Source organism: Muntiacus reevesi, chromosome 3 (genome assembly GCF_963930625.1).
Source record: "Muntiacus reevesi chromosome 3, mMunRee1.1, whole genome shotgun sequence".
Taxonomy (NCBI): Eukaryota; Metazoa; Chordata; class Mammalia; order Artiodactyla; family Cervidae; genus Muntiacus; species Muntiacus reevesi.
The window spans coordinates 5,338,165-5,353,284 of NC_089251.1; the positions used below are offsets into that span (position 1 = coordinate 5,338,165).

The 15,120-nt window shown below is 51.7% G+C and overlaps 1 protein-coding gene across 1 annotated transcript in view; it reads right to left on the reverse strand.

Moving 5' to 3' along the window:
- Positions 1 to 15,120, reverse strand: part of AIF1L (allograft inflammatory factor 1 like) — a 28,203-nt gene that overhangs the window by 3,723 nt on the left and 9,360 nt on the right. Inside the window, exons 3-5 of the mRNA XM_065928234.1 lie at positions 7,669 to 7,735; positions 5,095 to 5,136; positions 3,096 to 3,258 (exon numbers count right to left, since the gene is read on the reverse strand). Of these exons, the coding sequence (XP_065784306.1) occupies positions 3,096 to 3,258; positions 5,095 to 5,136; positions 7,669 to 7,735 (272 nt within the window). The remainder of the gene's footprint in view (positions 1 to 3,095; positions 3,259 to 5,094; positions 5,137 to 7,668; positions 7,736 to 15,120) is intronic.

Sequence of the window (15,120 nt, forward strand, 5' to 3'; positions counted from 1 at the left end):
TTCAGCCCCTCCAGGCTGAGCACCTCATTTCTTACTTGGACAAGTGCTTGAGCCTCCTAATGACCTGCCTGCTGCCACTCTTCCTCCACTGCAGTCGGGGCAGGCCTTTTAAAAGTCAGCTCCTTGGGACTTCCCTAGTGGTGCAGTGGATGAGAATCTGCCTGCCAATGCAGGGGACACGAGTTCATTCCCTGGTCTGGGAAGATTCCACGTGCTGCAGGACTACTAAGCCTGGGCTCCACAACTACTGAGCCCGTGCTCTGGAGCCCGTGAGCTGCAACTACTGAGCCTGCATGCTGAAACTACTGAGCCCGTGCTCTAGAGCCCATGAGCTGCAACTACTGAGCCTGCATGCTGAAACTACTGAAGCCTGTGTGCTCTAGAGCCCAAGAGCTGCGACTCCTGAAGCCCATGCGCCTAGAGCCTGTGCTCTGCAACAAGAGAAGCCACTGCAATGAGAAGCCCACACACTACAAAGAAGAGCAGCCCCCGCTCACTGCAGCTAGAGAAAGCGCACGTGCAGCAATGAAGACCCAGCACAGCCAAAAATAAACAAATAATGCTAAATCAACCATGGACTACAAGGGCCCACATCACCTGGCCCCTGCCCGTCTCTGCAGACTCATCCTCACTCAGTGTCCTCCAGGCACAAGGGCCTCTGTGCTATTCCTTGAGCATAAAAGCAGGTTCTGCCACAGGGCCTTTGCGTGTGCAGCTTCCCCCACCTGGAATGCTTTCCTCTAGATTTTTACTTGGCTCATCTCTTCACATCTCCCTCACTCAGGGCTCTGGTCAGATGCCACCTTCTCAATGAGATGCTCCCTACCCACTACCCCCACCTCTTTCTGTTCCTCTTGCCCACTTTATTTTTCTGTATGCTACACTATTGCAGCCTGGTGTTTGGGGGTTTTGTTTTGTTTTTGTCTGTTTCCTGTCATTAGAATGTAAGCAATTCATGGCTCCCCAGCACCAAGTATAATTCCTGGCACAGAGGTGGTGCTCAATAAATATTTGTTGAATTCATAAATGACAAATCTAAGGAGTCAACATGCAGACTGGGGCATGTTTACCCAATACAGAGTAAATATCCACTGAATCTTAGGTGTCATTTTAATAGCATCATCACTCCTATTGCTACCACCTCGCCTTTCAGGTGCAGTGTGATCTCACCTGTATGGTCTTCCTACCACACCTCCTGATCATCCTGCCCCACACTAAATGCTCTGACCAGCCCCATTAGTTAGTTAGTTCAGTCGCTCAGTCATGTCCAACTCTTTGCAATCCCATGAATCGCAGCACTCCAGGCCTCCCTGTCCATCACCAACTCCCAGAGTCTACCTAAATCCATCGAGTACATTGAGTCGGTGATGCCATCCAGCCATCTCATCCTCTGTTATCCCCTTCTCCTCCTGCCCCCAATCCTTCTCAGCATTAGGGTCTTTTCAAATGAGTCAACTCTTCGCATGAGGTGGCCAAAGTATTGGAATTTCAGCTTCAACATCAGTCCTTCCAATGAACACCCAGGACTGATCTCCTTTAGGATGGACTGGATGGATCTTCTTGCAGTCCAAGGGACTCTCAAGAGTCTTCAACACCACAGTTCAAAAGCATCAATTCTTGGGCGTTCAGCTTTCTTCACCGTCCAACTCTCACATCCATACATGACCACTGGAAAAACCATAGCCTTGACTAGACGGACCTTTGTTGACCAAGTAATGTCTCTGCTTTTTAATATGCTGTCTAGGTTGGTCATAACTTTCCTTCCAAGGAGGAAGCGTCTTTTAATATCTCATAATAACCCCTAATGGAAAAGAATCTGAAATATATATATATATATATGTATAACTGGGCTTCCAAGATGGCATTAGTGGTAAAGAACCTGCCAGCCAATGCAGGAGACCCAAGAGATGTGGGTTCAATCCTTGGGTCGGGAATATTCCCTGGAGGAGGGCACAGCAACCCACTCCATTGTTCTTGCCTGAAGAATCCCATGGACAGAGGAGCCTGGTGGGCTACAGTCCATGGGGTTGCAAAGCGACATGACTGAAGCGACTTAGCACGCATGCATGCACATGTATAACTGAATCACTTTGCTATAAACCTGAAACTTACACAACATCATAAATCAACTATGTTTCAATTTTTTTTTTTTTTTTAATTAATCTTATAAAATCCAGGCGAGTGTCCTTTACAGTCTCAACAAATATTCTGGGACTCTCCAACGAATTTCTCTGCTGCTCTCTGGTGGGGAAGTATGTTCAAACTGGGATTTTGGTTACCACACAATAGGCGCTTGTCATCTGCCAGGTGTTGCACTTGACTCCTCATATGTATTATGTCATTAACCCTCAGGACAACACTTCATGCAAGATACATATGATCATCGCTGGCTTATAGGTGAAGGAACCGAGGCTCAGGGACCAAAAGTAATATTCCCAGTCATTTCAGTAGCAAGAAGTAGCATCAAGAGGATCTTCCCAGGTGGTCTAGTGGTTAAGAATCTATCTTGCAGCATAGGGGATGTAGGTTCAATCCCTGGTTGGGGAACTAAGAGCCCACATGCCGTGGGGTGATGAAGCCTGCATGCCACAACTAGAGAAGCAACAAAGGACTCTTGTGTTGCAACAAAGACCCACTGTAGCCAAAAAAACATTTTTTTTAAAAAAGCAGAATTGAAAAAAAAGAAATAGCATCAAGATTGACCACTACCTCCCTTTTGAGCTGGTTTTTGGCTCTAGATTATGCTCACAACAATCTGTGGGGTAGTAAAGTCATTTTACAAATGAGGAAGCTGAGGGTCAGAAGGTCTCAGCTGTGCATTTATCATCATCGTCATCATCATCCCTGTTGCCACTTACTGAGCACTGATTTCACTAGGTTCTGCTATGGGCTCATTTTGCCGTCCAGGTACTTATTAACTGGGCCATTTGATAGATGAGAGACATCAGGTTCAGCGAAGTTAAGAACCTTGCCCAGTAGGTCAGAGAAGTGAATTACCTTCTGGCCGGGGACTGGCTGAGGTGCCTGAGCCAGGAACCTCTCCACACACAGTGACTCTGCCTCCAGAGACCCCAGGAGAGGCAGGAGGTACTCACAGCTTAAGGACTGCCGACCGTTTCCCCAGCATCATGTTCACGAAGTCTCGGTAGGAGATGGTGTCGCTGACCCCGCCTGTCACCTCCGAGATCATCTTCTTCATCTCCAGGTGGGTCTTGGGGACCCCAAGTTTCTCCATCATCCTCTTCAAAGACATCAGATCTGCCAGAGGAGAAGCAGAACTGTTAAGTGGGGACAGGCTGCCGGGCCGAGTGGAGAAGCTCCCGGGCGGCACCCCATGCCCAGAAGAAGCCCGGCAGGATGGTCCTTCCCTGGAGACTACAGGCAATGACTTTTCTCCTCTTGGGAGAACAAGCCCATCACACCCTCCCTGCCCTCTTCAGTGGCAGTATGAACTAGGGGTTAGGGACATGGGCATCTAAAGTCAGACCGACTTGGGTTGGAATCCAGCTCTGCTATTCTTGGCTGTGGGACATGGGGCAAACTCCTTAACCTCTCTGAACCTCCTGCCATCAGTGATAAAATAGTCAATGGGATCATGTGGAGTGAGGATGCACTGGACGCCCCTGGCACACAGCTTCTCTTCATCCTATTTTTTCTCTGCTGCTGCCCGAGGTTCAGGTGACCGTGAGCCCACTGCTCCAGCCACTCGGGAAATCACAGTCCAGCAAAGTGGGATCAGGGAGTTGGCCTGATCCACGCCTCAGAAATTGCTTTCCCGGGTGCTGGCTGCCAGCTTCTCCCCGACCTGCCTCTCCCATCCCACAGTCCCAGGCTCCACCTTGCTGGAAGGGAGATGGGGCCCAGAACAGCCCACAGAGCAAGAAAGCCAACAAATGAACCAAATTCAAGAAAAACAAGGGAGGCACCCCGAGGAGCTGCTGCCTCTGACCTCCTGGCTCCCAAGATCTGAGGCAATTTCCTTCAGATTGTTCCATGAACAATGGGTCAGCAACCGGCGGAGTGGGGGTAGGGCGGGGGCCAATTTTAGGGCCGGGGGAGTGGTGGACCAGCTCCCCGGAGAGGCAGGGTGGGCCGCTCTGGTGTCAGACCCTGAGGTGCCAGGATGTCCAGGACATTTCAGTGAAAGCTGGGCAACGCTCTATAGGAAGGAGTGAACTGCTCCCCACATGCTGCGGGCCAGACTCTAAACTGGCAAGACCTTTCCGGATGGTGATTTGGCAAGATGCTTCAAAAGCCTTTAACCCAGAATGCCTAATTCCTGAGATTTACTTTACAGAAGTAATCAGTTGTGTGGGCAGAGATTCACGTACAAAGACGTCCTTCACAGGATTATCAGTAAGACTTGAAACCGGACATCATCTGAACGGGCGATGCTAAGGCCTTGGCCGAATAAATTATAGTTCATTCCCATAATGGAGTATTATGCAGCCATTAATTATATTTCAAAAAAGTGATTCATATGTCAAAATACAAACAATATATTATTTTTTAAAAAAGGTTCTAAAGCTGTATAAAACTGCTTGTTATTAGAACAAAGAATGGAAGGAAGCTATTTCTGGGAGGTGGGGTTGTGGTGATGTATTTTGTCCCTATGCTTTGTGGTGATTTCCGAACCATTTTATGGTGATGATGTATTAATTTAATAACCCCTATTTTTAAAGAGGCTTTCCGGGTGGCTCAGATGGTAAAGAGTCTGCCTGCAATGCAGGAGACCCAGGTTCAATCCCTGGGTAGGGAAGCTCCCTTGGAGAAGGGAATGGCAACCCACTCCAGTATTCTTGCCTGGAAAATTCCATGGACAGAGGAGCCTGGCGGGCTACAGTCCATGGGGTCGCAAAGAGTCGTACGTGACTGAATGATGAACACTTTCACATTTCATTTTTAAAGAAAAAAGGATAAAAATATTCAAAAAGGAGGAAAACGAGAGAAGACAGAGGAGGGGAAGAAATGCTGGAAGGAGGGCCCATTGGGAAACCACAGGCCGTGAGGCAGGGGGACCCTCAGACCTGCCACCCTCCCCCCATCAAACAGCCTCCCCTCCCACTGGCCCAGCACCCCCGGGGTCTCACTCACCAATCTCGCCCTCATTGTTCAGGTCAAACTCCATGTACTTCTCTGGAAATCACAGAGCAAAAACTGGCATTAGCAGGGCACCAGTGACTCCCCTGGCGGGTAACTGGCTGGGTCTTCAGGGGGCCCACACCAGCCTCCTCATCCCACGTGGGGGCTCGATGCAAGTCCTGTCATTTCAGCTGTTGTCTCTGGAGAAAGGGCTCACCCCCGCTGCACCCTCTGACAGCAGGTGAGGTGGAGCAAGGTGCCAGGGGCCCACTCTGACCTTCTGCCAGGATGGGCAGCTGGTTTCCCCCAGGCCCCCGGCAGTGCGGGCTGGCCGCATCCCAACCGTCTGTGAACACACTGAAATGTGTGCCCGGCCCCGGGGAGGTGGATCTGCAGAATTTGGGAAGCAGATCTTGGGGGTAGGAACTGGTGGGTTTTCAGACCATCTCAGGTGATTCAGATGGGCAGCTGGGTGCGAGAACCTCCAGGCTAAGAAGTCCCCACAGTTCTGACCTTTTGTGGGGGGCTCATGGGTACCACTGAGAACCTGATGCTCTTTTGGGACAAATGCCCATGGACCTGCCCTTGACCACAAGGTGGCACGTATAGTGCCCAGGGGTACCCGGACACTCCCCACAAACCTCACTAGAGACTTGGAGTTCGACCTTCCGGATCAAGAGGTCAGAGGAGTGAGCCTGGAATCTCCTGACAAGGCAGTGTGCGCAGGGAAGTCCCGTGGCCTTGGGCAGGTCGCCCCTGCCACAGGGGGCGGAACCTTCGGGGTCTCTTCTGCACCAAGCAGCTAGCATGAGAAAGCCAGGGTCCTCCCAGGGACCTGCAAGGCCCCATGGCCTTCACAAGTGTCTGCCCTCCAGATTCCAGGCCTGCCTCTCCCCCGCGACGCCCCCCATCCCTGCTGCTGCCCCCAGCAGCATGTTGCGGCGCCTGGCCCATCTCCCACCTGCTCCTGCTCTAGCCTTGCCACCCCTCTGCCTGGAATGTCCCTCCAGGGACTCTCAGGGCCTTTCCTCTTGCTTTCAGGGGCCCCCAACCTTTCTAACTGGGCCCCATCACCCCCACAAAGCACCTACTATCATCTGACACACTTTCTACTCCCTTGCTCTCTCTTCACCACCCCTCCCCCAGAGGACACGGGCTCTTTTGGCCAGAGGCCATCCTGTGAGTTCCTTGTGCCCCCACCTCCCAAATGGCCTGTTGCCTAGTAGGGCTCATAAAATGAGCGAGTGACTTAAAACTTCCACATTCCCTTCACTTCCGAGGTACCTTCCTGTGGTCCCAGGATGCACCCCATCCTACATTCCAGTGAGGACCAGGAGCGTGGACCTTAGCCCCCTGGGACTCTATCCCTCCTCGCAGAGCCACCTCTGAAGAGTGACCCTTTTGGTATTCTGGGTGAAGGAAAGAGACCGGCCACTCTGCGTTGGCACCAGGAGGGGAGGGGCAGAAGGCCCGGCCAGGGTGGGAGCCTCCGTGTTCTAGTTCTTTTCCTTCTTCCTTCCTTCCTTCCTTCTTTCTTTATGATGTAAAAAGCACCAATTGTGTAATGGTTAAGAGCAGAGGCTTTGATTGGCCTCCAACTAATAAAATAATATTAAAAAAAAAAAAAAAAGAAAAAAAAAAGAAAAAAAAAAAAAAAAGAGCAGAGGCTTTGGAGTAAGACCAACGCGGCTTCAAGCCCCAACTCTGCCAGAAGTGAGCTGTGTGACCCCAGACAAATGATGCCACCTCTCTGCGCCTGAGTTTCTTCATCTGCACTATCTCCTTGCGGCTTGGACTGGGCTGAGGCAGGGAGATCTGCAACCCTGAGCACAAGGTCAGCGCTCAGCACATGCTCAGCCGTTGGTGTCCCGCCTCAAGGACAGCTGAGCTGTAAGTGGTCCGAGGAGCACTGGCCGGCTGTCTGCCCTGGAGCAGCGAGGATGCCCACAATGCCAAGTTCGAGTGGTCCCCCAGCGCGCCCAGGGCTCCCACACCCGGAGTGCATCTCCCAGGCACCAAAGGTGGGTCTGTGCGGCTCCTGTGCATGGCTCCTCTCCTTTTGAGCCACTGGCTGGGAATCAAGCCCCGGGGCCCAGAACAGAGGGACCTTTCTGCCGCCCCCGCCCCGCACGGGCTCCTGGGCCCTGTTTTCTTTTCATCCCGTGCTGCTGGGGATTCAATGGGCAGAAACTCTGCCCCCTGCCCCACTGTGGCGACACAAACGTCCATTCTCCGCAGGGGCTCCCGAGACGCTCCACCGCGGAGGAGGGGAGGCAAGCGCAGTGACAAAGAGCCGATTGTGTCCTGGGGCCCCGAGAGCGAGCAGGGGGGGCCTGGGCAGAGGCAGGCAGGAGCCAAGCTGAGCCACGCTGGGCAGCGGCGGGGGGAGAGGGCCAGGGTGGGCCCGGGGCCTGCGGGCGAGGGGTGTCCCTAGGGCTGGGCACCCCGTCTCACAGCCTGCCTGGAAGAGGGGTGTTCTGGATGAAACTGGGGTGCAGCCCGCCCCCGTGGGTGAGGAACGCTATGCGTGAGGGCAGGGGGCCACGCAGCTCTCCTGGGGGCGGCGGGCAGCCAGCCCCAGCTCACCTTTAAAGGCTGCGAGCTTTTCCGGCAGGCTCTCTTCGTCACCGTACTTCTGGTCGCAGAGGAACTCCTGCGGAGAGGACAGCGCGGAGCAGGCGGTCAGCAGGCAAAGCTCACCAACACACAGGCTCCCTGCCCGGTGCCGCCTCCCCCGCCAGGTGGCCGGGCTTGGCCGGGCAGAGCGGGAGGCCTCGGGGTTTATCCTTGCCTCCTGTCAACCCTCAGGGGCAGACCTGCACGGTCCAGCCCGTGGGTAGGAAGTTTGTTTAGCAGCTGGGGGTGAGGCCCAGCGGTTCTGCTCTGGAGGACAGAGCACCTTCAGTCAGCCTCCGAAGTCGGGGTACAGGGACCCGGGCTTCCCCTCTGCGCACCCCGGCTTCAAGTTCCACAAAGCTGTGAGCCACAAAGGCAAGTCACGTGGTTCCGGCGAGAACTTCTCAAGTAGGTGATCCTGAGTCAATTGACCCCTCTTTGAATCTCTCTTGCTTTATCTGCCAAATGGGTATAGCTATCGTTAACTTCTTGTCTGCAAATCCAAGGAGAGTATATTTATATATATGAATCTTGGCAGCTCAATAAACAATAGCTGTTATAGTATTAATAGTATTACTCTCTCTCCAGAGGTCATTTACCCTCTCACCTGTGTCCTCATCTGTAAAACAGGGTCTGCCTTCCCCTCAGATGCTTCGAGAAACTCAAACGAGCCCTTTCAGAACCAGATGGCATTGAGGGGAGATGGTTTGGGATTAAACAACAGTCCCAGAATGAAGCACCTACCCACACATTCACTCCGGATCTCCTGGCGGGCCCCAGGAGGTAACTATAATTACTATTCCCATTTTACAGATGTGGAAACTGAGGCTCACAGAGCCAGAGCTTCAGCTCAGTTCTATCTGACTTAGCGCATGCATCTTTAACCCCAACACTTAAAAATGGGCAATGAGCAGCTATTCATCCAAATTTAAAACAAAAACTAACAATTAGCACCAGCTAGGCTGGTCACAGTGGCAGGTGTCTTACTTGAAACTGAAAGTGTTAGTTGTCCAGTCATGTCCGACTATTTACGACCCTGTGGACTGTAGCCTGCCAGGCTCCTCTATCCATGAGCTTCTCCAGAGAAGAATACTGGAGTGGGTTGCCATTGCCTTCTCCAGGGGATCTTCCTGACCCGAGGATCGAACTCAGGTCTCCTGTGTCTTACCTCCCACGTTGCTCATCTTCAAGTGGCCCTAGAACCTGCATTCAGATGAGGAAGCAGAGGGTGTGCTCCCATCGCAGCACCAGAGTTTCCCCTCTACTTCCCTGGACCTTGCTTTTCTCACTGAGCCACGTGGACATGGCTGTGGCTCCATCCTGTCATTATTTCCATTTTTGAGGGACCACAGTGTACACTGCTCTGTTCTAGGTATCCTGGGAGCAGGTGAGACCAAGGAGGGTAAGACAAGGTCCTTATCGTAAAATTGCAGGAAGTCCCTGTTTATCATGATGTTAGAGGACTTCCCTGGCAGTCCAGTGGTTAAGACTCCACGCTTCCACTGCAGAGGGCTCGGGTTCCATCCCTGTTCGAACACGTGCCATGCAGTGTGGCCAAAAACATTAAAATAAAGTAAAATGTTAAATATTATCTAGGTCTAACTAATACACAGTTTGAAGCTCCCCTCTGCTCTTGCCTAATCCAATTTCTCTCCCTTCCCAGAGGTAATCATGATACTGAACTTGGGTTTCTATCATTCTCTTGAATGGTTTTCCTGTTATGACTAGGCCAACTACTATTGAAAAATACATCTTACAAGTTAATTTGGAGGAGTTTACAAAATTCTAATTCTAAATTTTGGAACATCCCATATAAATATATAATTGTAGTGCAATAAGTGATCTTTTAAATGAAAAAAAAATTATCTGGGTCAATCACACAACCTGTTTTTTATAATTCCTGCCGTCATCTCCCACTAAATGATGACCAAGTCTATACTTACACATCTCCTAGGACAGGGAACTCACTACCTCTCCAGTCAGTCTTTGTAAATGGAATGTAGAGTGGGAGAATGACAAGCACCTTAGTTAGGATAAAGCTCTCTGGGTTTGGATCTCAGCCTCCTCCTACTAGCTGCAAAATGGGCACACAGGTACCCACCTCCTCAGGCACCTACCCCTCAGTGGAGACAACCCTCTGTGGGCAGTTAGCATCAGGCTCAAACGTCCCTGCTCAGTAAACAGGTGTGGGGCAGCCAAACTCTGTGTGGGGCAGCCTCTGATCCCTTCGAGGGTTCAAGTTCCTCCCCACTAACTCAGAATCCTTTGACAGAGTAGGAGGCACCCCCACCCCCCAGCCAATGTGCTTCTCTCGCTGAGTCAGGGGGCCTCTGATTGCCCCTTTGCTTTTGGCAGGCGTTATGCGATCCCATTCAGTTCTCACAGCCACCATTACTTGAGTTTGCAGATCAGAATAGGACCAAGGAGGTCAGCATATGTTACACCTCCAAGGTCCCCAGGCACGGCAGAAGCTCAGGGTTGGTTTGGAACCCACATCTATCGGACCCCAGGGCCTGTGGCTCCAGCAGCTGAGTAGGTGGAGGGCAGCCCCAGGGCCCATGGGGTCCAGCTGGCTCAGCCGTAGCCTCACTTGGAGCCTCATTACCATGCACCATGCACAGCCTTGCCTGAATTTGGCTCCGCTGAGCTGGAACCTTCCCCTGCGGCCTGGGAGACTGCCCTCCTGTCGGCTGGCTCTGCCTGTCCATCCCTTCCTCTTGACTTCCTCTCGTAGCTTGAGCTCTTCTCCCCTGCTGCCCCCACCTGCATCCTCTGACCAAAAGCAGGACAATTAAGTCTTGTCCGTGACCCTGTGCCAAGCAGGCACCTCCCGGGGTCACAGATGCCATATCTGTCTGGCGGAGGTAGAAATCAGCCAGGGGTACCCAGCCTCTGGGGTAAAGCAGAAACATTAAAAAAAAATGGGGGGAAGTGCAAATATAGGGCATCCAAGATTTTGTTTTGCCAAGTCGAGTCTTTAAACAATGACCATTGACGGTTGCCATGAGTTCAGAAAAGGATATTTCGTAAAAGTAGGAAGTTCACAATCTCTGAACTTTTAAGTGGAATCCATTTAGGCTACTCACCACATTGTGCCTGTGTTCCCTTCATCTGATCATGTCAGGAACTAGAAAGCCTTTCTGGGGAAGCACAAAAGCACAGGCAAAGCCCAACCTCTGAGATCCTCTGGGGAGAGAACTGGGGGCCCTCCGGACTCCCCTGTTCCTTCTGGCTGACCAGAAATCCTGCACCAACCTGGAGCCTGTCTGGAATATGTGTTGACCACCTCTGAAAAAGGAGGGAAGGGGGCCGGGGGTGACTTTAAAAGAATGACACAGCCTGAGGACACAACATAACTGATTAGAACCAAACAGGTCCAAGATGGTGGCCGAGTGGACTTCCACTAGACGTTGAGCCTCAGCTTTAAAGGTCAAAAAGGGGGCAGTGGCCCAATTCCTGGAAATCCCCACCCCCTTCCCCAAATTAGCTGAAATACTCCTCCCACTCATTAGCCTATGAAATTACCCAGCTCTATAAAACCTGACAAGCCAGTACCCTGCCACAGCCCTCGCCCTCTGAGATGGCCCACACTCTGTCCTTGGAGCATGTTTCTCTCTAAGTAAATCTACTTCTTACCTATCCCCTCGTCTCTCATTGAATTCTTTCTGTGATGAGACATGGAGAACCTGAGCTTCATTAAGTCCTGAGACCAGGTGTGTGATCTTGGTTAAAAGACTGTGGGTTCAAGACCCAGTCTGAGTTTCAAGGTTTCATCTCTACAGATTCCAGACAGATGGGGCTCAAGGGGTAGGACTCCGTCCTGGGTCTTGGAGACAAATCAGACACAAATGCAAGAGCTCAGCCTGAACTGCGGGGTGCTGAAGAGCCACACGCCTCCCTGGACCTGACCCTGGGCCTGGCTCTCAGCAGGCAGCCCGAGGTGTCCACGATTATTGCCTTTTCACTGATAAAGCCAATTTCCTCCTTAGCACTGATCACCATCTAACATGCTACTTCACTTCTGCCCTCTACTCCACAGCCCTCACCCCCAGAGTGGGTGCCTCAGCTATCTTGGCCTCCTGTCTCTGCTTCCCCCCGGCCAGCTCTGCTCCCACCGCGGGATGGCAGCCGTGTCCCCTGCCTGGAGCGCACATGTCAGCTCCTTCTGGACTTTATTCAACTGTCACCTCTCAATGCCACCCAGCCTCCTGCAGACTCCGCCCCCACTCCAATCCACCTTAAGATAACACCTTGCATTGTGTTAAGAGTTACCTCTTAACACAATTTACAGTGTAAATACTTATGAAGGGTGTTGCCCATTATCTGTCTGCCCCTGCTGGATTCTACTCTGTAGGTGCTCAGTCAATACTCGGTTGGCCAAAAAGTGGTTTTCCTGTAATAAAACCTAAACGAACTTTTTGGCCAATATTTGCAGGAAGGGTCAATGAACTGAGACTCAGGAAAGATAAACAACTTGTTCATCAAGGTAACCTTTTCATACTGTTCATGAGGTTCTCAAGGCAAGAATGCTGCAGTGGTTTGTCATTTCCCTTCTCCAGCTATGAGAAACCTAAATAGCATATTAAAAAGCAGACCCATCACTTTGCCGACAAAGGTCCGTCTAGTCAAAGCTATGGTTTTATCAGTAATCATGTATGGATGTGAGAGTTGGATCATAAAGAAGGCTGAGCACCGAAGAATTGATGCTTTCGAACTATGGTGCTGGAGAAGACCCTTGAGAGTTCCTTGGACTGCAAGGAGATCAAACCAGTTCATCCTGAAGGAAATCAGTCCTGCATATTCATTGGAAGAACTGATGCTGAAGCTGAAACTCCAATTCTTTGGCCACCTGATGTGAAAAGCCAACTCATTGGAAAAGACCCTGATGCTGGGAAAGATTGAGGGCAGGAGCATAAGGGGATGACAGAGGATGAGATGGATGTATGGCATAGACTCAATGGACATGAGTTTGAGCAAACCCTGGGAGATGGTAGAGGACAGGGAAGCCTCGAGTGCTGCAGTCTGTGGGGTCGCAAAGAGTCGGACATGACTCTGCGACTGAACATCAAGGTAGCACAGCTAGCAAGTGGCTGAGCTGGGATTTAACTCCATAGCAGAGGCGCGGGTCCCCTCCCTGCGCAGAGGTGAGGAGTAGAAGGAAGGAAGTGGCAGTGGGTGTTGGAAGAATGCTAGAAGGCAGGTCCATGGTAACAGGTTCTAGGAGGACGTGTTTACTGTCTCTGCCCCACGGATGCCTAGCCTAGCACCTGGCAATTCCCAGCATATAGTAGGTGCTCGATAAATGTGAACAGAGTGAACAGAGAGGACTGCATTCAGCCCAGGAAGACTTTCTCCACCCTCCCTCCTGAAACGGAAGAGGCATGCTTCTTGCAAAAGCATGTTTATGCATATGACAGAGGCTGGAGAGGACTGAGATTGGAATGAATTTTCCCTCAGAGGCAGCAGTAACAAATGCTTGAGCCATAGGGCAACTATGGGCGGGAGAAGCAGCTGACCTGTTTATGGGTGGGTGGGCAGCGCATGCTGACCTCGGGCTTGGGGTAACTGTGTGGACCATGCCTTTGGCAGGTGGGCGGGGAGGCAGAAAGGCGGGAGGCAGGAACAGGAGCTCTGCTGGCGGGGCTGCCAGCGCCCACCCCATCTCGGAGCTTCGGATCCCTGGTCCCTGCTCACGCACAGCCCACAGCTTCCTCCCTCCAGGCTCCTCCCCCCAGAGCCTTGCCCAGCCTCAGGGCACAGCCCACTGGGTGGGTACCTTCTCCAGACCCCAGCAGCCCCTGCCCTAGCTCTGGGCCCCCAGGCGGAGGAGATGGAACTAGAAGGTCACCTTAGATGTTTGAAGAAAAATAAAAACAGAAACTGGAGAAGGAAATGGCAACCCACTCCAGTATTCTTGCCTGGAGAATCTCCATGGACAGAGGAGCCTGGAGGGCTATAGTCCATTGGGTGGCAACAGTCAGACACGACTTAGCGACTAAACCACCACCACCAAAAACAGAAACAAGAGGGCAAGCTGGAGTCAGAATGCCTAGGTTTGAACATACTGAGTGACGCGGGGAAATGACTTCACTTGTCTGGGCCTCAGTTTCCTCATCTCTGCATGCTCAGTCACTCAGTCGTGTCCAACTCTTTGCAGCCCCAAGGACTGCAGCCCACCAGGCTCTTCTGTCCTTGGGATTCTCCAGACAAGAATACTGGAGTGGGGTACCATTCTTTTCTTTGGGGGATCCTATAGACCCAGGGATCGAACCCAAGTTTCCTGCTTGGCAGGCGAATTCTTTATCACTGTGCCACCTGGGGAGGATAAAAACAGTTACCTCATTGGCTTGTCCTGAGTATTATAGTAGGTAGGTAAAATTACCTAAAGGGCTTAACTCAGTGCTTGGCACTTGGTAAACGTTAAAAAAATGTTAGCAATTTATTATTATCCTGTCATGCTGCAGTTCATGGGGTTGCATGATTTAGTTACTGAATAACAATTTATTATATTATCATTTAATGTTTCTATACATTCGATCCACTTATAACCCCCAGCTCATCATCCAGACCATTATCGACTATTAAACAGATTAGGAAGGAAACCCTTCCCCCAATTCAGGCTGGTTATGGTTGCCTTTTCCCCTCTCTGGGTGTCCTCATCTCCCAGTTAAGACAACGGAAGTCCAGAGAGAGTGCTCAGCTTACTCAAGACCACAGTGTTTCCACAATTCAAGGTCTATCTGCCTTCACCATCCCAGCTCCCTCCCTGCCCCTAACTAGGCCTGACCACCGGTTTCCGGGCAAAGAAGGTCAATACTGGGATTTGGGCAATATTTCCTTGGGCAGCTACAGAAAGAGGTTACTCTAGAGGCCAGGGAGCCACTCTGCAGCCCTCCAGAGGGTGAGAGGGGAGTGTGTGCAGACGTTTCATTCTAGTCCCATTCCCCGCTCCCACTCCAACCCACTGTCCCCACAGCCCAGTTTTTCAGGTTCCAGAAACTGCTGTCCAAGCATCCAGGTATGAGGGGTTCAGAGGCCCCCTGGGCTCTGAGAGTAGCCAGTCTAGAGCCCTTGGGGGCCTGGTCAGTTCCTAACAAAGAACTAGGAAATGCAAGCTGGAAAGAGCCTGGGGTCGAAAACAGGAAGCCATGAGCCAGGAGGTCACTGCCCACGGGCCGGACCCCCAGACGTGGCAGAGCTGCTCCGACATCCACCCAATCACAGAAGCCCAAAGGGACTCCTCAGAGATCCAGCTGGTCCTCTTTGTCAACAGCTGGGGAAACTGAGGCCTCAGAGGGCAAGGTCTTGACCAAACCATCTTTCCTCCAGCAAGTGCAGGGCGTGCTCGGCAGAGGGATGGGGAAGGGAGCTTGACTTGGATTGCCTGGGCTCAAATCACAGTTCCAATATTTACTAGCTCTG